Source organism: Rattus rattus, chromosome 2 (assembly GCF_011064425.1).
Source record: "Rattus rattus isolate New Zealand chromosome 2, Rrattus_CSIRO_v1, whole genome shotgun sequence".
Classification (NCBI taxonomy): Eukaryota; Metazoa; Chordata; class Mammalia; order Rodentia; family Muridae; genus Rattus; species Rattus rattus.
In genome coordinates, this window is record NC_046155.1 from 193,365,010 (window position 1) to 193,388,897 (window position 23,888).

General features: G+C 43.4%; 1 protein-coding gene across 1 annotated transcript in view; it reads left to right on the top strand.

Annotated features, from left to right (window-relative positions):
- The first annotated feature begins 1,095 nt into the window (after positions 1-1,095).
- Tmem242 (transmembrane protein 242) overlaps positions 1,096-23,888 on the top strand; it is a 33,697-nt gene continuing 10,904 nt past the window's right edge. Inside the window, exons 1-3 of the mRNA XM_032894758.1 lie at positions 1,096-1,224; positions 7,894-7,994; positions 14,014-14,151. Coding sequence (XP_032750649.1) covers positions 1,140-1,224; positions 7,894-7,994; positions 14,014-14,151 — 324 coding nt within the window. The 5' untranslated portion in view covers positions 1,096-1,139. The remainder of the gene's footprint in view (positions 1,225-7,893; positions 7,995-14,013; positions 14,152-23,888) is intronic.

Sequence of the window (23,888 nt, forward strand, 5' to 3'; positions counted from 1 at the left end):
TACTGTTTCCATAGTTAGCAGTCGAGGGGAACAAGGTAATGAGAGGCTATATGACAGACACCAAGTTCACACAAATAAGCCATGCTTTACGACCTGGACGCAGGTCTGAACTAATAGATGGATTTAACTGCTGCAAAAACTAATGCTTTCATTTATCCGTTCCTTGGACTGGCATTTATTATACATGACCAGGTAATACGCTGAGAGCTGGGGAATACCAAATGAGTATAGATCTCCACCTCCACCCTCCAGAAGCCCGTGCCCTTAGAGTGCTCAGAAAAAGAAAGAGGCAAAAGGGCAGGCTTCCTTTTAAAAGGTGATGTCATGTGTCTCAGGTCTCAGGGTGAAAATGTTGGCTATTTCCCACTAGCTTCCTTCTCTCAATGGCAATTTACTCAATCTATCGCCATTGGCACATCGTCCTGCCTGCAGGCTGCCAAGGATCCCGGCAACCCCGGGGCAACCTTGGAGCCAGTGTTAATAAATCCCGAGAGAGGGCCTCTGTGCTCTGCTGTCTAGATTGGCACCATTCATTCGGTCATTTAGTCAGCCCTGCGCGTTCACTGCGGGCGGGCAAATCAGACCTGGAAGGATCTGTGCTTCGGAGCTGGTAGAATAGTTCTCTTCCAGGACTGGGCACGTCACTTAAACCTGAAGTAACAACTATTTCGAAATTTCTCAGAGAGAAACGGGGAAAATATTGAGGTTTGCGTTTTAGAATCGTGGCGTGTTAGTGCTTACAGTGTACCTGGAGTGGTAAACAGCTCCGGGATCCTAGCCAGGCTGAGACCCGGCTCCTGGCTCCATCTGCGACCTCTCACTGCCTCCTAGAGTCGGAACTGGGTATTCTCTCAAGTACACAAAAAACTTACAGAAGTCCAACAAATCGTCACCTTGCACGAAGGAGAATGATTCTCCCAGGAGGGCTGTCTTGTGGGACGTCGCCCTCGGCTCTGGGCTGGGGACAGAGAGCACTCTCTAAGCCTTCTCTCACTGCAAGAGTGTAATTGGGAAGACGCGGGGACCCGGACCCTTCTTCAGGTTGCACAGGGAAGGCAGCTGCGGAACCTTTCTTCTCTCTCCCTTGAGCTTCTACTCGGGCCTCTTTAGTAAGGGAAACAGTAGAGGAGACTTTAAATATGGAGGCCTCGGGTTCTGGACCCGGGGAGTCTTCTGCAGTAGAAGCTCCAGGGTCTCAGGACGATCGGCTATTCCTGATTAAAGGTATGCTTGCCCTGCGCTGGGGTAGGATGTTCTGGGACACATTCCGTTCTGAAAGCCCTTATCTTGGGCTTTATTCTTAACTCAGCCAGTGGGGCCCATATGTCACAGGGTGAAGTCTCCTTGGGCAGGGACGAATAAGTCCTGCCATCTAGTCTCTAGTCCATACTGTATTTATCCATCCTTATCTATAGAGTTTTCTCGTGCCCTGCCCTTTTCTGATTGCCACTATCTCTTCTTCCTGTGGAAAATCTTTGCGCTGCTGTCCTAGAGGACATAGGGAAGGGGAAACACACCCATTCTCAGCCCTGAAGAACCCAGCTTCAGAGTGTTCCCTTGAACCAGAGGTCGTGAGATCACGCAGGTTTCTCAGACCGCTTAGCCATGATGTTTCGAGTTTTGAATGTAATCCTGAAAATATCTGATACTAGGTTGTGGAAATTTTTTTTTTTTTTTTTTTTTTTTTATTAACTTGAGTATTTCTTATATACATTTCGAATGTTATTCCCTTTCCCGGTTTCGGGCAAACATCCCCTCCCCCTCCCTTCCTTATGGGTGTTCCTCCCAACCCCTCCCCTTGCTGCCCTCTCCCCAACAGTCTAGTTCACTAGGGGTTCAGTCTTAGCAGGACCCAGGGCTTCCCCTTCCACTGGTGCTCTTACTAGGATATTCATTGCAACCTACGAGGTCAGAGTCCAGGGTCAGTCCATGTATAGTCTTTGGGTAGTGGCTTAGTCCCTGGAAGCTCTGGTTGGTTGGCATTGCTGTACATATGGGGTCACGAGCTCCTTCAAGCTCTTCCAGTTCTTTCTCTGATTCCTTCAACAGGGGCCAAGGGTATTCTTGTTCCCCTTTTAAAGATTCTGGCTGTGTCTCTCATGAGCGATCTGCACTCACATTTTGATCATCTGTCTTGAGTTTCATTTGTTCTAGGCATCTAGGGTAACTCAAGCATTTGGGCTAATAGCCACTTTATCAATGAGTACATACCATGTATGTCTTTCTGTGATTGGGTTAGCTCACCAGGATGATATTTTCCAGTTCCAACCATTTGCCTCATTTAATTTCATAAAGTCATTGTTTTTGATAGCTGAGTAATATTCCATTGTGTAGATGTACCACATTTTCTGTATCCATTCCTCTGTTGAAGGGCATCTGGGTTCTTTCCAGCTTCTGGCTATTATAAATAAGGCTGCGATGAACATAGTGGAGCACGTGTCTTTTTATATGTTGGGGCATCTTTGGGTATATGCCCAGGAGAGGTATAGCTGGATCCTCAGGCAGTTCAATGTCCAATTTTCTGAGGAACCTCCAGACTGATTTCCAGAATGGTTGTAGCAGTCTGCAACCCCACCAACAATGGAGGAGTGTTCCCTTTCTCCACATCCTCGCCAGCATTTGCTGTCACCTGAGTTTTGATCTTAGCCATTCTCACTGGTGTGAGGTGAAATCTCAGGGTTGTTTTGATTTGCATTTCCTTATGACTAACGATGTTGAACATTTCTTTAGGTGTTTCTCAGCCATTCGGCATTCCTCAGCTGTGAATTCTCTGTTTAGCTCTGAACCCCATTTTTTAATAGAGTTATTTGTCTCCTTGCTGTCTAACTTCTTCAGTTCTTTGTATATTTTGGATATAAGGCCTCTATCTGTTGTAGGATTGGTAAAGATCTTTTCCCAATCTGTTGGTTGCGCTTTTGTCCTAACCACAGTGTCCTTTGCCTTACAGAAGCTTTGCAGTTTTATGAGATCCCATTTGTCCATTCTTGATCTTAGAGCATAAGCCATTGGTGTTTTGTTCAGGAAATTTTTCCAGTGCCCATGTGTTCCAGATGCTTCCCTAGTTTTTCTTCTATTAGTTTGAGTGTGTCTGGTTTGATGTGGAGGTCCTTGATCCACTTGGACTTAAGCTTTGTACAGGGTGATAAGCATGGATCGATCTGCATTCTTCTACATGTTGACCTCCAGTTGAACCAGCACCATTTGCTGAAAATGCTATCTTTTTTCCATTGGATGGATTTGGCTCCTTTGTCAAAAATCAAGTGACCATAGGTGTGTGGATTCATTTCTGGGTCTTCAATTCTGTTCCATTGGTCTATCTGTCTGTCTCTGTACCAATACCATGCAGTTTTTATCACTATTGCTCTGTAATACTGCTTGAGTTCAGGGATAGTGATTCCCCCTGAAGTCCTTTTTATTGTTGAGGATAGTTTTAGCTATCCTGGGTTTTTTGTTATTCCAGATGAATTTGCAAATTGTTCTGTCTAACTCTTTGAAGAATTGGATTGGTATTTTGATGGGGATTGCATTGAATCTGTAGATCGCTTTTGGTAAAATGGCCATTTTTACTATATTAATCCTGCCAATCCATGAGCATGGGAGATCTTTCCACCTTCTGAGGTCTTCTTCAATTTCTTTCTTCAGTGTCTTGAAGTTCTTATTGTACAGATCTTTTTTACTTGCTTGGTTAAAGTCACACCGAGGTATTTTATATTATTTGGGTCTATTATGAAGGGTGTCGTTTCCTAATTTCTTTCTCGCTTGTTTTCTTTTTGTAGAGGAAGGCTACTGATTTATTTGAGTTAATTTTATACCCAGCCACTTTGCTGAAGTTGTTTATCAGCTTTAGTAGTTCTCTGGTGGAACTTTTTTGGCATCACTTAAATATACTATCATATCATCTGCAAATAGTGATATTTTGACTTCTTCTTTTCCGATCTGTATCCCCTTGATCTCCTTTTGTTGTCTGATTGCTCTGGCTAGAACTTCAAGAACTATATTGAATAAGTAGGGAGAGAGTGGGCAGCCTTGTCTAGTCCCTGATTTTAGTGGGATTGCTTCAAGTTTTTCTCCATTTAGTTTAATGTTAGCAACTGGTTTGCTGTATATGGCTTTTACTATGTTTAGGTATGGGCCTTGTATTCCTATTCTTTCCAGGACTTTTATCATGAAGCGGTGTTGAATTTTAGTCAAATGCTTTCTCAGCATCTAATGAAATGATCATGTGGTTTTGTTCTTTCAGTTTGTTTATATAATGGATCACGTTGATGGTTTTCAGATATTAAACCATCCCTGCATGCCTGGGATGAAGCCTACTTGATCATGGTGGATGATTGTTTTGATGTGCTCTTGATTCGGTTTGCCAGAATTTTGTTGAGTATTTTTAAGGTCAATGTTCATAAGGGAAATTGGTCTGAAGTTCTCTTTCTTTGTTGGGTCTTTGTGTGGTTTAGGTATAAGAGTAATTGTGGCTTCATAGAAGGAATTCGGTAGTGCTCCATCTGTTTCAATTTTGTGGAATAGTTTGGATAATATTGGTATGAGGTCTTCTATGAAGGTCTGATAGAATTCTGCACTAAACCCGTCTGGACCTGGGCTCTTTTTGGTTGGGAGACCTTTAATGACTGCTTCTATTTCCTTAGGAGTTATGGGGTTGTTTAACTGGTTTATCTGTTCCTGATTTAACTTCGGTACCTGGTATCTGTCTAGGAAATTGTCCATTTCCTGTAGATTTTCAAGTTTTGTTGAATATAGGCTTTTATAGTAAGATCTAATGCTTTTTTGAATTTCCTCTGAATCTGTAGTTATGTCTCCCTTTTCATTTCTGATTTTGTTAATTTGGACACACTCTCTGTGTCCTCTCGTTAGTCTGGCTAGGGGTTTATCTATCTTGTTGATTTTCTCAAAGAACCAACTTTTGGTTCTGTTGATTCTTTCTATGGTCCTTTTTTGTTTCTACTTGGTTGATTTCAGCTCTGAGTTTGATTATTTCCTGCCTTCTACTCCTCCTGGGTGTATTTGCTTCTTTTTTGTTCTAGAGCTTTTAGGTGTGCTGTCAAGCTGCTGACATATGCTCTTTTCCTGTTTCTTTCTGCAGGCACTCAGCGCTATGAGTTTTCCTCTTAGCACAGCTTTCATTGTGTCCCATAAGTTTGGGTATGTTGTACCTTCATTTTCATTAAATTCTAAAAAGTTTTTAATTTCTTTCTTTATTTCTTCCTTGACCAGGTTATCATTGAGTAGAGCATTGTTCAGTTTCCAATTATATGTGGGCATTCTTCCCTTATTGTTATTGAAGACCAGCTTTAGGCCGTGGTGGTCCGATAGCACGCATGGGATTATTTCTATCTTTCTGTATCTGTTGAGGCCTGTTTTTTGACCAATTATATGGTCAATTTTGGAGAAAGTACCATGAGGAGCTGAGAAGAAGGTATATCCTTTTGCTTTTAGGGTAGAACGTTCTATAAATATCCGTTAAGTCCATTTGGCTCATGACTTCTCTTAGTCTGTCACGTCTCTGTTTAATTTCTGTTTCCATGATCTGTCCATTGATGAGAGTGGGGTGTTGAAATCTCCTACTATTATTGTGTGAGGTGCAATGTGTGTTTTGAGCTTTAGTAAGGTTTCTTTTTATGTATGTAGGTGCCCTTGTATTTGGGGCATAGATATTTAGGATTGAGAGTTCATCTTGGTGATTTTTTCCTTTGATGAATATAAAGTGTCCTTCCTTATCTTTTTTTGATGACTTTTAGTTGGAAATTGATTTTATTTGATATTAGAATGGCTACTCCAGCTTGCTTCTTCAGACCATTTGCTTGAAAGTTGTTTCCCAGCCTTTCACTCTGAGGTAGTGTCTGTCTTTGTCTCTGAGGTGTGTTTCCTGTAGGCAGCAGAATGCAGGGTCCTCGTTATGTATCCAGTTTGTTAATCTATGTCTTTTTATTGGGGAGTTGAGGCCATTGATGTTGAGAGATATTAAGGAATAGTGATTATTGCTTCCTGTTATATTCATATTTGGATGTGAGGTTGTGTTTGTGTGCTTCTCTTCTCTTTGTTTTGTTGCCAAGACTATTAGTTTCTTGCCTCTTCTTGGGTATAGCTTGCCTCCTTATGTTGGGCTTTTACCATTTATTATCCTTTGTAGTGCTGGATTTGTAGAAAGATATTGTGTAAATTTGGTTTTGTCATGGAATATCTTGGTTTCTCCATCTATGTTAATTGAGAGTTTTTTGGGATACAGTAGCCTGGGCTGGCATTTGTGTTCTCTTAGGGTCTGTATGACATCAGTCCAGGATCTTCTGGCCTTCATAGTTTCTGGCAGAAGTCTGGTGTGATTCTGATAGGTCTGCCTTTATATGTTACTTGACCTTTTTCCCTTACTGCTTTTAATATTCTTTTCTTTATTTTGAGCGTTTAGTGTTTTGACTATTATGTGACGGGAGGTGTTTCTTTTCTGGTCCAATCTATTTGGAGTTCTGTAGGCTTCTTGTATGCCTATGGGTATCTCTTTTTTAGGTTAGGAAGTTTTTTCTATGATTTTGTTGAAGATATTTACTGGTCCTTTGAGCTGGGAGTCTTCACTCTCTTCTATACCTATTATCCTTAGGTTTGATCTTCTCATTGAGTCCTGGATTTCCTGTGTTTTGGACCAGTAGCTTTTTCCGCTTTACATTATCTTTGACAGTTGAGTCAATGATTTCTATGGAATCTTCTGCTCCTGAGATTCTCTCTTCCATCTCTTGTATTCTGTTGGTGAAGCTTGTATCTACAGCTCCTTGTCTCTTCTTTTGGTTTTCTATATCCAGGGTTGTTTCCATGTGTTCTTTCTTGATTGCTTCTATTTCCATTTTTAATTCCTTCAACTGTTTGTTTGTGTTTTCCTGGAATTCTTTCAGTGATTTTTGCGATTCCTCTCTGTAGGCTTCTACTTGTTCTCTAAGGGAGTTCTTCACGTCTTTCTTGAAGTCCTCCAGCATCATGATCAAATCTGATTTTGAAACTAGATCTTGCTTTTCTGGTGTGTTTGGATATTCCATGTTTGTTTTGGTGGGAGAATTGGGCTCCGATGATGCCATGTAGTCTTGGTTTCTGTTGCTTGGGTTCCTGCGCTTGCCTCTCGCCATCAGATTATCTCTAGTGTTACTTTGTTCTGCTAATTCTGACAGTGGCTAGACTGTCCTATAAGCCTGTGTGTCAGGAGTGCTGTAGACCTGTTTTACTGTTTTCTTTCAGCCAGTTATGGGGACAGAGTGTTCTGCTTTTTGTGTGTGTAGTTTTGTCCCTCTACAGGTCTTCAGCTGTTCCTGTGGGCCTGTGTCTTGAGTTCACCAGGCAGGTCACTTGCAGCAGAAAAGTTGGTCTTACCTGTGGTCCCGAGGCTCAAGTTCGTTCAAGGGGTGCTGCCCACGGGCTCTCTGAGGTGGCAGCAACGGGAAGATCTGCGCTGCCTCTTCCGGGAGCCTCCAGGCACCAGGGTTCCAGATGGCCTCCGTGTTTTCCTCTGAATCAGCAATGTGTGTAGAGAGCAGTCTCTTCTGGTTTCGCAGGCGTGTCTGCCTCTCTGAAGGTTTAGCTGTCCTTCCCACGGGATTTGGGTGCAGAGAACTGTTTATCCGGTCTGTTTCCTTCAGGTTCCGGCGGTGTCTCAGGCAGGGCTCCTGCCTCACCTGGGCCCTCTCCCACGGGAGCCCAGAGGCCTTATACAGTTTCCTCTTGGGCCAGGGATGTGGGCAGGGGTGGGCAGTGTTGGTGGTCTCTTCTGCTCTGCAGCCTCAGGCGTGCCCACCTGACCAGGCGGTAAGGTATCTCTCCCACGGGTTCTGGGAGCAGAGAGCTGCTCGGAAATCTTTTTTAATTTAAGCTTTATTTTTAATATCTTCTCCCAATTCTTGGCAGGTGGAATTTTCCTTGGTTCTGCAGCCGCAGCGGGAATGCTAGCTGGATTTGTTACAACATTATCATTAGCTAAAAAGAAAAGCCCCGAATGGTTCAATAAGGTTTGTGACTGAAATCCACTCATAGCATTACTATTCTTTTAAACAAAGGACAGCCACAGTCGCTATAAAGTGCCTAGCACATAGTAGGTGCTCTAAAAGCATTGGATAACTAATATAACCCACTTGAGACAGAAGACCATTATTCTTAAAGATTGTACATTTGTTCTCTGTCACATACCTGCCTTTTCTGGTTGGCAGGGAATTTCCTGATATGTTTGTGTAGCTGTTTATAATGTTTTGTCTTTTCCCCTCCCACCCTTACTGCTGATTTATTGTTCACTTCACCTCAGCAAGTGTTGACTTGGGATCCTTTGTGTTTCAGTCACTCTGCTTAAGGTGGAAGGGATACAAAAACATGTCTGTCCCTCAGGAATTTTAATGTCTGCTGTGAGAGACACAATTAGATACTCATACAGATAACTCTGTAATTAGCCTGATGTGTGCTACGGAAGAATGTTATGTGAAAAACCATAAATCAATCGAATTCCCTTCCACTTATCTGTAATAGTCATACTTAATGACAAGAGGCTAAAATGTATCTAAAATGCTTTCCAATTCCCTCTCAATATTCTAAAGGCTTATGGAGCTACTAAGACCACATCTGTGGCTCTGATGGGCCATTTTCCCCTGATATTATGTAATGTTTTTAGAGAAGAAATTAACTTGTGGCAGATGTCATTAAGGCCTAACCAATATTGGTGTTTTAACAGCCAAGCTTTGTTTGGTTTCCCAACCACAGGTTTGATTATAATTAAATTATAATTATATAATACATAGGGATCTGTGTAAGAATCTGGTAAAAACCAGGGATTGTCTTCTTTCCACAGACTGACAGCTTGGTTCTTTGTTTTGTTCTGGGATTGGATCATAATGCATGCTGTTTGTGGTCTAACACACTTGTAAATAGTGGTCCACAAAATCCCAATGGTCCTTGAGACAACTCATTTCCTATTCAAGTTTAGAGACACGCCCCGATGGCACAGAGCAGTGGCATAGTCATGATGGCCGTGGCATAAACCAGTCCCTTGCAACCACTATGTACTTCATTGTAATGCAGCAGTAGCTTTAAAAAGAATTCAAACCAGCATTAGGTAAATGTCGTTGTTGAAGTGGTAAAATTATTAACTCTTCAATAATGACACTTGGACATGCCTGACTTTTAAATTTGATGGGAGGTGGGAAATGTTCAGGAAGCACCTCTGCTTCAGACGGCAGATGTTTTCCTCTAGAGGAAGCAGCAACTGCCTTACCAGCTGAATCAGTGTGTTCCCTACAGGGCATCTTCTTTGTGAAGGAACCACCACAAACTGTCAGTCACTCACAAATGGGGTGTTTGTGGCAGACATTTTCTTAAAAACACAAAGTAGGCCTGACTCTTGAGGAAAGCGGTTGTCAATCTTTGTGGCCAGTGTTAACAAGCTTTCAATTGAAAACACTTAGACATGTAACTACCACCATTCACCTGACAACTTCTCCATACTTAACAGCTTTGCTGATGAGATGCTGTGATTTGATGATGATTTAAAAATACTATTTAACACATGGGATCAACAGTTGAAAGATCTGTATAATTTAGATACCAATACCTTCTGAATAGTCACTCTGCATGGCATAGCGTCCATTCAAAGTGCAAAGCTGACTGGTGGGTTTGAATGTTACAAATGGCAGAAGGTTTTATTAATAGGACTCCATGTGGTAACCAACATTCAGAAGCCTTTTTTTGTTTAGTAGTGGTATATTATGAAGAAGGAAAGCTAATAAAATACTTTTTCTAACCACATCAGTGTGAGGCCTGGGTTTTATTCGTACACTTCAGCTGTCATTGAAAATTATAAGAAAGCATTTACAGCAGATTGACTACAGATATGAAAAGCCAGCTCTTAGGCTGGAAATTTAAGAGGTTAACAAAAGCATAAAACATTAATCCTCTGTAGTTTATTTTGTTTGGGAAGGATAGTTATTCTAATATAAAAAGTGAGTTTATGTTTTTTTTTTTTTTTTTTTTTTTTTTTTTTTTTTTTTTTTTTTTCGGAGCTGGGGACCGAACCAGGGGCCTTCCTTTTAGGCAACTCTACCACTGAGCTAAATCCCCAACCTTATGTTTTATATTAATGGATTTGGTACTTTTAAATGACTAAAGTGTAAATTTCTCAGTTTTAATTTCTAATACATTAAATATTGATAAGGCCCACATAATTAAACATCTTTGGAGCCTATATATAAAGGAACGTGAGAAACACTGCACAGGTGACTAAAATGTTCTGTAAATTTGCCCCACATCTCACCCAAGAGCACAGTGGCTGAGTTTATACTGAGCACCAGTTTAATAATGTCACGTGGGCATCGAGCTTTCAGTCATCACCCAGAGGACTTCTCTCAGAATCCTAATCCCTGACAGCTGAAGGTTACCCACTCTTGAGTCCTCACATATGTGACACAGCCCACCAAACAGCCGGACACAGGCATGCATAGATTTAGCAGTCTGTCCAACGTGGCACTCCCCTGCCTAAGGAATAAATGCCACTGCTTTTTGCAATGCTTATACTTAATAAGCTGTGCTTTATCCTGAGAACAAACTCAAATTATAACCCAAAAGGACTTTCAAATGACCACCCTTTTGTTTGGGGACTGCCTGTGCTTTTTCTATTTCATGGGGCTAATCAGTCCCCTGGTGCTTTATTTTCTAACTGCCGAGTCATTTGGTAGGAAGCTGAACACTGAGAGAGAATAGTGTTGAGTGAACTAACATATAGTTTTCTTTGTAATTCTTTGAATAAAGAGAAGGGGGAAGTGCAAACTGAAGTCAAAAGATTATTCCCTCAAGCTTCTTTGTTCTGTACACACACACACACACACACACACACACACAGAGCAAAGGAGAGGGGTGGTGGGGACAGGGTGTGTGTGTGTGTGTGTGTGTGTGTGTGTGTGTGTGTGTGTGTGTGTGTGTGTGTGTGTGTGTGTGTAAGAGCTAAGATTAGAGACCAGGGCTAACATGCTAGGCAGCCATGCATGCTACAACCAAACTCTATCTCCATCCCTCCAAGATTATTTTTTTAAACCAATACTTTTTACACACTGGTTTTAAACATGGTTTCAAGACTAAATGAAGTGCCATGTGTGAAAAGTGTGTGTGTGTGTGTGTGTGTGTGTGTGTGTGTGTGTGTGTTATGTGCTCATTTGGTTAGAACAGTTGAAAATACAGAATTGCTGTGCATGTATACATGAATTATTTACCTAAAGTAATTTAGTGCTCTGCTTGTCTTAGTGTCATAGCCTGGCAGAATTTCATCACATACCTGAGTTATTCCAAAACCCTTTTGTGAGCGTAACAAAACAGCCAGCTTACCAGATATCCTTTTGATACAGCTTTAAATTCTAATAAATAAATACAAGTTTAAGATTCTATTACAGATTATAAGAGCTACTTTAATGATATATCAAAATATTGTTCAGATTTGAATGTAGGGAAAATAACTAGATTGAATATTCTGTGTGTGTGTGTGTGTGTGTGTGTGTGTGTGTGTGTGTGTGTGTGTGATCTTTCTCAATCTCTGTTATTTTTGGGTACGTGGTCTTTCTCTGACCCTGGGGCTCACAGATTTGGGTAGACTGGTGGCCAGCAGGCCTAGGGATCGTGCTGTCTCCATCCTCCCAGTGCTGTCATCCTCTCAGGGGGCATTGCTGAACCTGCCTTTCCAAGCTCAGAGCCTCGTGCTTGTACTGTAGAACTTCATACCCAGCGCTGTTGCAGTAAAAATAAAAAAATGAATCGGCGGCTACCGGTACCTGTGCCTTCCCACTTCTCAAGGATCCTCGGGAACTGAGTGCTCTGGCTGTTTCTCTGCCAGCTGCTTTCTCACACTGTCCCTTTAGCGGGTTGTTACCATGCCTGACACACACATTGCATTCTGCAGGCCGTTCTGCCTACACCGCGCCATGCTAACCCCAGGCATTCTATAGTCTAGCACAGCTTCCAGAACTGAGACAAGTTGTCTCTCTGCCCACTGGGAACTTTGCTCATATTCCCTGTAGCCCAGTAAAATTAAAGCTCTAAAAACTTGTAGTTTAACAATTAGATTTATATGTTAAATTCTCAATTACAATACACCCACAGAATAAATTCACTGCCAATAATAAAGATAGAAACCGCCCACCTAGACAAGATTAAATTGACCTAGACCACCTGGATCGGAATCCTCCTCTGTCTCCCATCTTCCTTTTCTGGCTCCTCCCCTCCCTCCCTTCTAGACTTTTTCTCCGCCTACCCTTCCTTCTCATCCAAAGATAGGCTTCGCCTTATCCTGGACCTGCCTTGCTGCATAATGACATCATCCTACACAGGGCCATCTCTCCAACCCCACATTGAGTATTCCTGGAAAGCCCATTTGGTGTTTGCATAAAATGATTCCCAGGATTACACTGAAAAAGGCTAAGGATTACACTAAGATGTGAAACTTACACAGTTGACCTTTGACATGACAGTTTGCTATTGGTGCTTCTGACAAATGGGGATGATAGGTCAATTCCTGTTACCCACTTTCTCAGGGTTCTGGTGCATACCAGGAGAAATATCCATGGCCTCAAGTATTACAAGCACAGAATAGAAAATGTGCTGTCTGTTGATTCTGGAAACACTGAGTACAATAGCTACAGTATAATTTGTTCTGGTCAACTTCCAAATATGTAAGCCTTAATTTTCACTTTAAAAGTGGGTGGGAGACCAATGAAGGGAAATGTAGCCTCTAAAACATGTATGTGTACACACATACACTCATCTGCACACAATACATAGATATGTGTGCACACAGGGTGCATATATACACACACAACTTGTATGTATGACTATAATGTCTTATAAAACATTTTTTGGCAGGTTAAATCTTTTCTGCAAAATGTCAGCCCACATTATTTTGAACAGAGGGTATGAATATCATTTGATAGAAGCAAAAATGTGTTTAGATTTTTTAAAAACTTAGAGTTCAATATTAATATTCTACTAAAATTCATTTTTGGAAGTATGAAGACAATAACTAGTGTTTTCACTTCACCAGTTAAGTGGCTGATATTATACAAATGTTACTGTACCTGTTCCTAAAAATCTGAGGCAAAATTGACATTCTGTTGTAAATCTCTTGAGTTATTTTCATATGATTATCTTTTTTTAATTTGGTAAAACAAATATGGATTTGTGTATGTACGTGCGTGCATGCATGCATGTGTGTGTAAAATTTCTGTTCTTTCCAGGGGCAAAATGACTGTTTCGTTTGTTTCTAAAATAAAATTGATGCCAGGGCCTATGAACTGGTTCTATCAAAATGATAATAGTTAGAGCTCTTGCTTCAGAATAGAGCTTGAGGTCAGTTAAAAGTCAGGGTGGCTAGTGGAGCCGCTAGAAACTGTCACAATGTGGGGAAATGTAAGATACTAGAGTGTACATGTTTATAATAGAAAACAGCTAAAGAAAGAGTTCAGCAATCTGTTGAGCTCCAAGATTTCTCCCCAAAGTGTTGGTCAGCAAGCATTGAGCATCCACCGTCTGTTCTTGATGGTCTGTGCTCCCGCAGGTTAGCAGACACAGTCTTTCTGCTTCCAGGAACAGCACCTGCTGACACACAGCACATGTGCATAGGAAGGGCCTGTGCATAGAAGTATGCTAGCAGTGTGCAGACAAATTACTCTAAAATGGAGAAGAACTTTAGTGAACTGAAATAACCTTTCCAGGTGGAAGCCGGTGTTATAAACCTGTCATTCCTTCTCAGATTAGCTAATTCCTCAAATTCTGTTTTAATGAAGGTGCCAGTGGATGTTGGCGGAATGTTCTAGGTTTTTCTGGAAGGATAAGTGGCCACAGTGCCCCACATTCAGATGCCCATCAGTCAGAGAACTCACAGAATTAGTGAAGATGCTACTTCATCTCCATAGCCAGGTTGCTTACATGGGAAGTACTGTAATTCTCTCCAAACATTTCTAGAATGTTTACTGAGTAGTTTACCCAAGCTTTCTGTGTTTATTCTAGGGCACTATGGCCACGGCTGCCTTACCAGAGAGTGGGTCTTCCCTTGCCCTGCGAGCCCTGGGCTGGGGTTCTCTTTATGCCTGGTGTGGAGTTGGCGTGATCAGTTTTGCAGTGTGGAAAGCCTTGGGAGTTCACAGCGTGAGTACCTAGCCTTGTGACTTTGTGTTGTCTAAAGTTCTTGGTTTTCAAATTTGCATATATTTTGGTCCCTGTCTTCTGAAGTAATGATCCAGAATATGATTAAATCCTTCCCAATATGTAGGCAAGTTCTTAGTGGTAACTTATAAATATAAGTTTTTCAAATATAATTAATGACTGATTCGGAACTAATGCTCCTTCTGTATAAATTGGTGTTATTTGTTTAGTAAAGTTAGTGATTTGGAACTACTTTTTATATTGTTTGACATTCATGTACATAATAAAACATTTTAATTACTCAATTATTAATGTGTTAGATACATGTTTCAGAGAAAAGTTCTAAGCACCCGTGTGTGTGTGTCTGTGTAAAATGAATACCCTGAACTAAAAATTATACACTAAGAATGACTGGTTTCTTTCACTAAATAATCAGTGAGAAGCTCTGTGGACCAGGCTGTCCAGGCAGACGGGAGTATAGACAGTGGCTTGCAGTTGGTGTACTGGTGGCATAGGTAAACAGAGCTTTCTCACATCAGTCAGCCTGGAGTCCTTGTGGGAGGGTGGGGTGTGAAGTCCTGGCTGTCTCCAGGCACTGTGTTGAGCACCGAGAAAGTGGATGGGACAGCATGAGAGGAGCAGGTGTCGGGCTCAGTTTGGGACTTGAGAGCGTGAGCTGACTGTTAGATAGGCATGTGTCTAGGTGCTGTTTGATGGCCGTGAGGAGACACTGTGACCAAGGCACCTCTTACAAAGGAAAACTGTAATTGTACTCTCTGCTCACAGCACATGGAAGACATGGCGCCCGCACTGCCACTGTTGCCTGTTCACATTTCTCACAGTGGACTGGGACTCCTTAGAAAAGGCAGAAAGCCTGTCACTGGAGGGCTGTGGGTGACCGTTGGTATTTGTTCCATTACTCCCACTTCAGACATTAGACCAGCCATTTGGACATAGCTAACTAGAAGATTGGGAACTGGTGAGGTTGGGTCGCTCACCTAATACAGCATACCTTTCTGCCAGCAGACTCGAGCTTGGCACTCAGCTCTGAACCTTAAGGGCCTAGGTTTCCCCACTTTACCTTCCCCAGCTAAGATGGGAAATAAAGTAGAGGTGGGGGAAGGGAGTATTGGATTTGACCGATCTGATCCACTTGATTCTGGATAGCTCACCAAGTTTTCCTAGATCGATGTTGGTCTCTTACAGGGCCGGCCTTTCTCTCCTCAAGAAGAGGATACTTCTTAAGCCATCCCGTGAAGCAGAAAAAGGCTTAGGATATGGGGGCAAGTGAACAAAAGGTCTATAGCTGTTATAGCAAGAGAATGGCTATCTGAAAAACTGAAAGAGAATGTTGACAGAAATATGTGAACAAATTAATAGGCTCCGGATAAATGACTTACTTTGCTAGAAACGCCACCATCGCGTCAATATTTCTTTTTAAAGACTGTAGGAGGCTTATGCTTGTAGCACCCAAAGGTACCCATCCGTATGTATGATGACATTTTTATTAATTTGTACTCAAAAATAAAGTGCAGCGGCCTGGGAGCTCGGGAGACCTCCCTGAGTGGCTGAGGTCTGTCTGGGGACACCTCTGCTCCTGTGGAAGTGATAGCCGTTGGTGCTTTTCATTAGCTGACAGCCTGTGTTCCCAGTGCTTAGTGCTGTGGGCCATCAGCAGGGTGAGAGCTGAGGTGGAGAATACAAGTACTCTGTGATTGGAGGAGTCATCACAGGCAAGGCCCCATCACTGAAGACAACACCCACACAGCTCACTGAACACGGAGAAGCCGATCTGATGCCTGCTTACAGCCTTCATCCCTACGTTCCAGCATCTTTGGTACAGGAAAGTGCTCTGCGCACTACCAAGGGAGAAACGTAAACACCAAGCCAGCCTTTGACCTTCAGTGCTGGTCCGCAATGGCTGTGCTGGGGCAAGGATGACAGGAAGCTTGTGGGAGTATCAACCAATATCTGATAAGGCCCACTCCATGAGATGGAACCCAAACTTGTCCCTGCTTCGGTGACCAAGAACCTAGAGACTAAATAGCCCAGGGACCTAGAATAGAACCAAATGCTATAGTTGTAAAAAGAAAACAAATGTAGCAATAAAATGATTTTGTGCTACACTCGTAGATCAGTGCCTTAGTCAGCCATCATCAGAGAAGCTTCCTCCTGCAGCAGATGGGACCAGATAAGGAGACACACAGTCATACTGTGCAGAAAGCAAGAGACTGAAGAAACAGGATGTCTCCATCAAGAGACTGAAGAAATGGGACGGCTCCATCAAAATCCCCCCCAGGGGGAGCCTCAAGGAACCCAGTGGAAGAGGAGGCAGAAAGAGTGTAATAGCCAGAGGGATGGAGGACACCGAGGAAGCAAGGCCCTCTAACCCAACGTGATTGACAGAGACTGAGGCAGCAAGCGCAGACCGTGCACGGCACAGGGCCCTAGAACTGACAGGAGAATTTATACACGCCCCATTCCTAACCCGAAGCTATGCCCAGTTGCATTTGCAAACAGAGATTGAGTTTCCTCCAAGGGAGTCTCTCTGGGAAACAAACCGCTCTTAAGGGAAGGCTGCATGCCCAGCACTAGATGGCTGGCAGAACATGAACTCCAGCATCTTTGAAGGGTCCTTCGCACAAGGTCGTAGCAGGGTTTTCCATGTTATTATTCTATGTACATTTTTCTTATCTCTTTTTACCCTCTAGTACTGTGTGTGTGTGTGTGTGTGTGTGTGTGTGTGTGTGTGTGTGTGTATGTGTGTGTGTGTGTGTGTGTGTAATTTGGCTTCTAGTTTAGTGTTTTTATGGGATCCCTGAATGTGCAGATGAGTGGGTCTCTGGTGCTCATGCCTTCTCTTAGGCTCTTTTCCTTCCATTTGTTTTGTCCAACTTCGATGTGATAGTTCTGTTTTATATTACCATATTTGATTTTATTACTATCCCTTAGAATCCTGTTTGTATTCTAGTGAGAGACAGTGGGGCTACCCAATCTGCCTCTGCTGATGCACGGCTCCCCTAGTAAAGGTCACAATCCTGCTTCAAGGTTCCTAGACAGAAAGGGGCTGGATCCACATGCGAGGGGAGGTGGGAGGGAGCTGGGAGTTCCCATGTGAGGAAAGGTCTGTTTTCAATAAAAGGGGGGAAAATAAAAGAGTCATCATATCAATCTCAATTTCATAGACCAACAAAAGTAGGTTATCATACTCCTGAGGAATTGGCTTTATGGGCCAGACTGTGCTATTTTAGTTTCTAGAACACGAGCAACTTTGTTTTATGGCACCAATAAGAGGATTATTTTCTAAGTAAAATATTTGAGGGAGAAAAAAATGTTTTCTAGTTAGCATTACTGAACGTGAGAATCTGTGGCCTCTGACATCGCAGCTTAGTGTCCTGTAGGAAGAGAATGTAGACAGCCTCTCCCCTACTTCAGAGGCTGCTGGGATCATGGGTCCATCTGTTCTCCAGACACTTCTCAGGAGACCCTCTGACGAAACCCTGTGCCAGGGCATGTCTTACAGGGTGGAGTGTTTGCTAACCCATCAAGTTAGTCCTCTGGAACTCCTTTGTGGGGCCACCCTGAGCTCGCTCTGGGCAACACTAGGACAGGGCGCAACCCTATTCCAGGCTTCTAGAAGACAGAGTGCAGAGCCGTGCACTGACAGTTTGAGTGAAAGCAGGAGTCTGACCTGAGTCTGCCCTGAACTTGAATCTCTGGGTCTCGCCGGATTTGGTTAAATGCCACTTTTCTACAACTTTAGGTAACAGTCTCACGATGACCCACGCCTCTGCGCTGTGGAGGTGCACTAGGAGGTGGCCATTCTACCTTGAGGTGTGCGCTCCACTGTAAATCCAGTTCCTCTCGCCTGCCATCTAGTGGCTGACTGCGAGCAGCCTGGAGCGCTTAACATTTCCCGTTTTAAGTCACAGCTACCCCTGCTGGCCTCAGAGGCAACAAATCCAAATTTCAGTGTCTTAAAATGTTTTTGCTTTACTTTATTACCCATAGTTATTGTGAAACTTCATTGCACAGAGAACACATAGAATACATCAAGTGTAAAATACATTTGTATCTTATGTAGTGGTATAGCATTTAAGCAGAGGTTCACAAAAAGGACAACTGTTAGAAGCGTTGCATTAGTCGGCCAAAGCACTGACCTTGCCCAAGATTAAAAACTCCTCCAAGTTCCGAATCTGTCCACCCCAATGCCCCAACCGGTACTGAGCCCGCAAGTACAGTGTATGCTCTGTGCGAATTCACTGAGCATTCTGATTCATGGTTGAATTGTGGTGTTTTAGCATGTGAGCGTGATTGAGGCAGTATTTCATCTCAGGAGCTATGCTAGTGGGGACGGGGTGGTTGAGAAAACCTTTCCTGTAGGTTCCTGGTCCCTTGTTAAACCAGCTGTGTGTGTGATTCCAGGAGATGGGCCGTTCAGCCCTGCAAGAACACCTTGGGCCATTAGATTGTTACTAGGATAGATGGCTTAGCAAAGAGTTGAAAGAAATACTACCTCAAGTGGAGAACTCCTGTTTGTGGAGGAAAGCAAGTTTCTGTTTAGTTATTGGCATGTTATTTGTTAATCTTGTCACTAGTGTCCTTTACTAACTAGTTACTAGTTGGTATTTGTTGGTGGTTGAAGGACTTCTGAAAAGGTGTAGCTTATTTATAGCTAGACTTCTCTCTCTCTCTCTCTCTCTCTCTCTCTCTCTCTCTCTCTCTCTCAGAAGGTGAAGCGTTAGCTATCCACTATTTCTTGGTTGCTGTGGTTATAACTGAAGAGGGACTGTGGGTGTGCTCTGCCTGTGGCCCTGTGCTGTGTGCTGTCATCTCAGAGGCCCGGCTGTCACCACCAGTTGGTGTTACTGAGTGTGAGATATGGAATCTTTTTTATTACATCGCATGTCTACGAACGGAGAGTGCAGACGCTCCCTGCCCGTCCGGAGGCCAGAGGCTCACCATCGGTGTCTCTGCTCTTGTAAGAGCCTAGTACAGTCCTCTTGTAAGAGGCTAGTACAGTCCTCTTGTAAGAGGCTAGTACAGTCCTCTTGTAAGAGGCTAGTACAGTCCTCTTGTAAGAGGCTAGTACAGTCCTCTTGTAAGAGGCTAGTAAGTAAGGCTAGTACAGTCCTCTTGTAAGAGGCTAGTACAGTCCTCTTGTAAGAGGCTAGTACAGTCCTCTTGTAAGAGGCTAGTACAGTCCTCTTGTAAGAGCCTAGTACAGTCCTCTTGTAAGAGGCTAGTACAGTCCTCTTGTAAGAACCTAGTACAGTCCTCTTGTAAGAGACTAGTACAGTCCTCTTGTAAGAGGCTAGTACAGTCCTCTTGTAAGAGGCTAGTACAGTCCTCTTGTAAGAGGCTAGTACAGTCCTCTTGTAAGAGCCTAGTACAGTCCTCTTGTAAGAGGCTAGTACAGTCCTCTTGTAAGAGGCTAGTACAGTCCTCTTGTTGTAAGAGGCTAGTACAGTCCTCTTGTAAGAGCCTAGTACAGTCCTCTTGTAAGAGCCTAGTAGTACAGTCCTCTTGTAAGAGGCTAGTACAGTCCTCTTGTAAGAGCCTAGTACAGTCCTCTTGTAAGAGCCTAGTACAGTCCTCTTGTAAGAGCCTAGTACAGTCCTCTTGTAAGAGCCTAGTACAGTCCTCTTGTAAGAGACTAGTACAGTCCTCTTGTAAGAGCCTAGTACAGTCCTCTTGTAAGAGGCTAGTACAGTACGTTCACAGTGCCTGGAGCAGGAAGGATTTGTAGTTCACAGCTGTTGCCTTTGTAGGAGCCAAATTGTGATAAAATCCAGGAATGAACATTTGCTCTGTTATGGCAAATTACTTTAAATTATCTAGAGATTTAATGTTTAAATTGATGAATATTGGAGATTTAACTTTATCTTTTTAACTATAGACAAAGGAGTGATTTACCTTTTTATAGCTACCTGTTACTGTAACAACGTATCTGAGATCCTTAATGTCCTTAGGGAAAGATTCTTCAGCCATCAGTTTTGGAAGTCAGTCTAAGACTGAGCGACCCATTGTTTTCTGCTCCTGGGGGAGTGAGAGAGAGCAGTGGCCAGCATGCAGGGTGGAGTAGAACTGCTCACGTCAGCGGTTAAGGAACAGACAGACACAGTGTCCGTCCCAAATGATCTTTCCTAGCATACTCCTGACCCTCCCTACCGGGCCCTCTGCCCAAGGTTCCCACCATCTAATAGCACCACTCTGAGGCCAAGTTTTGAACATGTGGACCTCTGGGGAACATTCAAAATCCAAATTGTGGATGAATGTATGTGTGTGTTAAATTAAAATGTGTTATAGAGCCTATAATTAATTTTTAATTATTTTCTTTAGCTACTCATTACTAGAAACATGCATCTGGAAAAGTGCAGCAGAACTCCCCTGGTCAGAGCAGGAGCTTTTCTCTCAGGCCGATTCTGTCTGAGGACACATCCGTAGCATCACATGGAAGTGCTCCAACTTGGGTGCGCTGCTCTGGGATGTTTTTCACTGAGTAGTCATGGGGCCATCTTCACACAGTGGAGTACATAAATCTTCATCACTTTTAATGACTACGTGGTACTCCATCACATATTATAATCTACTTCATTAGCCCCTGCCGCTGGGACCAACTTTTCACTATTAAGGACTATAATGAACCTGTTAGGCAGACATCTTATTGCACTTTTCCTGATTAAGAAAACTGTCATAAAGATGGAAAATGTTAATGTGGGAGCGAGGGGTATTTTAAGATGTTTTCTGATGTGTGTTGCTAGGGGATGTGTAGAAAAGTTGTGAAGGGTGTACGTGGTCCCTAGCTCCCTGGCCATTGGTGACTTCTGTTTCACTGTAATGTTTGCCAATCTGCTAGATAGTAAACTGGCTGCCCCTGGCTGTGAAGGGTCACCTGGAGAGAGTTGTGCCTAAAATGCTGTGATGTTCCCCAGATCCCATCCTGTTCTCTCTTCTGATGGTGGTTGCCACTCTCCCCAGAACTCTGCATCCTTCTCTTTAAAAGTCAAAAAGTTAGGCGTGCGAACGAAGCAGACTTGAAGTTTTTTCAGAAGTGGGCATTTGACTCTATCCTGAGACTCTGGGCGGTGGTGTCTTCCTGCTAGGATAGAGGATGCCCTCTGTCTACAGTGCCCAGCCTGGCCAGCTGCCACGCACCTGCTATTGCAGTATCCGAGAGGCGCGGGCAGAGGGCTGGGGTCTGAGGTCAGTCAGGGCTGTGTAGGTTCCAGCCGGCATGGGCTATAGAGCAAGACCGTCTCAGAACACAAACAACCAAAAGTCTTTTCTACAGTTCTTTTCTATAACTGCTACAAGGCGTGTGTGTATACCTACCTACACATACACACATGTATATGTGTTCGTGTACATACATGCACACACACACAATTGGTTTATCGTTATTTACTTATTTTTGAGACATACTTTTTGTGCTGGCATGACAATGACAGGCTTCCTTCTAACCCTGACAGCCACTGTGAGGGCCTCTACTAAGTACAGATGAGTTCTTGCTCTGTACTCTTGGCTAATTTTAATTTTCATCAGTATTTACCAGTGTGCCTTATTAGAACATGGGGTGTCTACCCAGTGTCTCTTATTAGAACATGGGCCCATGTCACCAGTGTCCCTTAGAGTACATTACCCCTATTTTATTTCATTTACGCATCTCAAATGAGCAGCTGACCCATATTTAAGTAAAACTGTGGAAAGGCTTACAAGCGTTAACTTTGAAAGTGTCGAAGAAGGGAAGTAGGCTTTTAAGTGCTGGATGTTTCACTGGTTCAGCTAAAGGTTAAAAGCAAGTCTGAGTTTCCTGGCAAATTGTTTAATGGCAGCCATTCTGGAGTGGCCTAGTCTAAGGCTCTGCCCCAGGAGAAAGAGCCACTTTCTTGTTCTGATGCCCACCCTGCCTCCTGCCTCCTCCTAACAGCATTTGCTGGAACTGCAGAAGAGAGTCGTCATGACCCGGCAGCACTCTTCTGTCAGCCTAGCAGACTGAGGAATATTTTCCTGGAATCATTTAAAAATGAATTGGACGTGGCGCCATGCATCAGCTAGTCACTCAAGTCTGAGGTGACATGAACATCTCTGTCACCCTCACTTCCTATTCCAGGGCGGCAGCTCTAATGGCCTAACTCGAACTGGGGAGAGGCCTTTGATGTAAATGTGGGAGAGCAATTTGGTGACAGAGGACCTGAGTCATGTGGTCTTGTTCAGTTTGAAGGGGAGATAATGACCTGAATACTTTTTTTAAGGCCGGGGAGGGGGAAACAGCTCTCTGGCACATTTCCAAACTACTTCTTTAAAACCCACCAATTTCCCCTTATAGCTGAAATTTGGCCTCAGTATTTTATAAAGTGGCAATGTGCATCAGTTAAGGGGAGAGATAAGTGGTACCCTAAGGGCCTTGGTGTTCAGAGGCCCCACACAAACCAGGCTTCCTCACCTCGATATTCCCACATGTGCTGCACAGGAGGGGTTGTCCTTGACTTCACCTGCTTGGGTTTTATTTTTCCTTTGTCCTGGTCACTGAGCTAACGGGGTTCTCATGAGCAGTTCTCTCTAAATACGCCCTGCATGCAGAAAGAGTTGACACCACTGCATCCCCTTAAGTGGCATTTTCAAAGCCACCTCTTATTGATTAGTCCCTTACAGATGGGTAACATTCCAGAGCATTATGTATGTTGATAGATTTCTATATAATTATTGTCAGTTGTATACAGAAAATGAAGTGCTCTTTGAAACTGAGTTTTCCTAACTAAACAACTTACATATAAGAAACTGTGCGTAGGTGTGCGAGTGTCCAGAAGTCAATGTCAGACAACTTCGTTGGGCTTTCTTCACCTTACGTTTTGAGTCAGTTCTCTTATTCAGCCTAAAGCTTGCTAATTTGGCTAGAGTGTCTGGCCAGCAAGCCCAGGTCTCCTCCCCAGGCCTGGAGCTTCAAGTGCACCCTACTGCACCAGCCTTTAAATGGGCGCTGGGGTCAGCTTAGGGTCATGCTCATTCATTTATTTGTATGTGATTCCTGTGACATTACACACATCTCTAGTTTGAAGGCCAGCCTGGGCTACATAAGGAGAGCCTGTTTCAAAACTAAATTAAATCTTCATGTCCTGCATTTGTTTTCATTCTGAGAACTGTGCTAGGTGTGATTTGGCCTCTTGTGGTGACTGATTTTTTCAAGTTTGTGTTGAAAGATTCTGGGTTTTGACTGTGCTCTTGTTTTTCGTCCCTCGATTCTCATCTGGCTGCTCCTGACAGCTCTGTTCACTTCTGCCTTGGTGCCACTGTACTGGGTCTGCAGTGCTGCCTATGGCCCTTCCCTGGGCCCGCATCTTTTCCTCTCCAGGGTCTAGCTACCGTGTGACCTCACTCCCACCTTGTGCTGCAGGCTCAGGCCCAGTGGACTTGGCACTAGTACTTGTATACACACAGGTGTCCTGTGTGCTTCCTCCCCTCTGAACTGTCATTCATTCCAACCTGTGATCTATTCTTCGGTTACACTCCTGCCGAGTGGCAGCATCCACACAGCTGCCCAGAAGCAAAGCTGGCTTGCTGTTCAAAGTGCATCTCACAGTGTTCTGCCTTTCCCCAGGTCTTCCCTGTCCTCCCTCCACAGCCTTCCCATCTGGACACTTCTTCCCACAGGGCAACCGGAATAGCGCCTGTGTTCTCCGTCCCTTGTGCAGCCCTTTCCTGTGCTACTACCCAGATGCTCGAGCACTCTGCCTGCATCC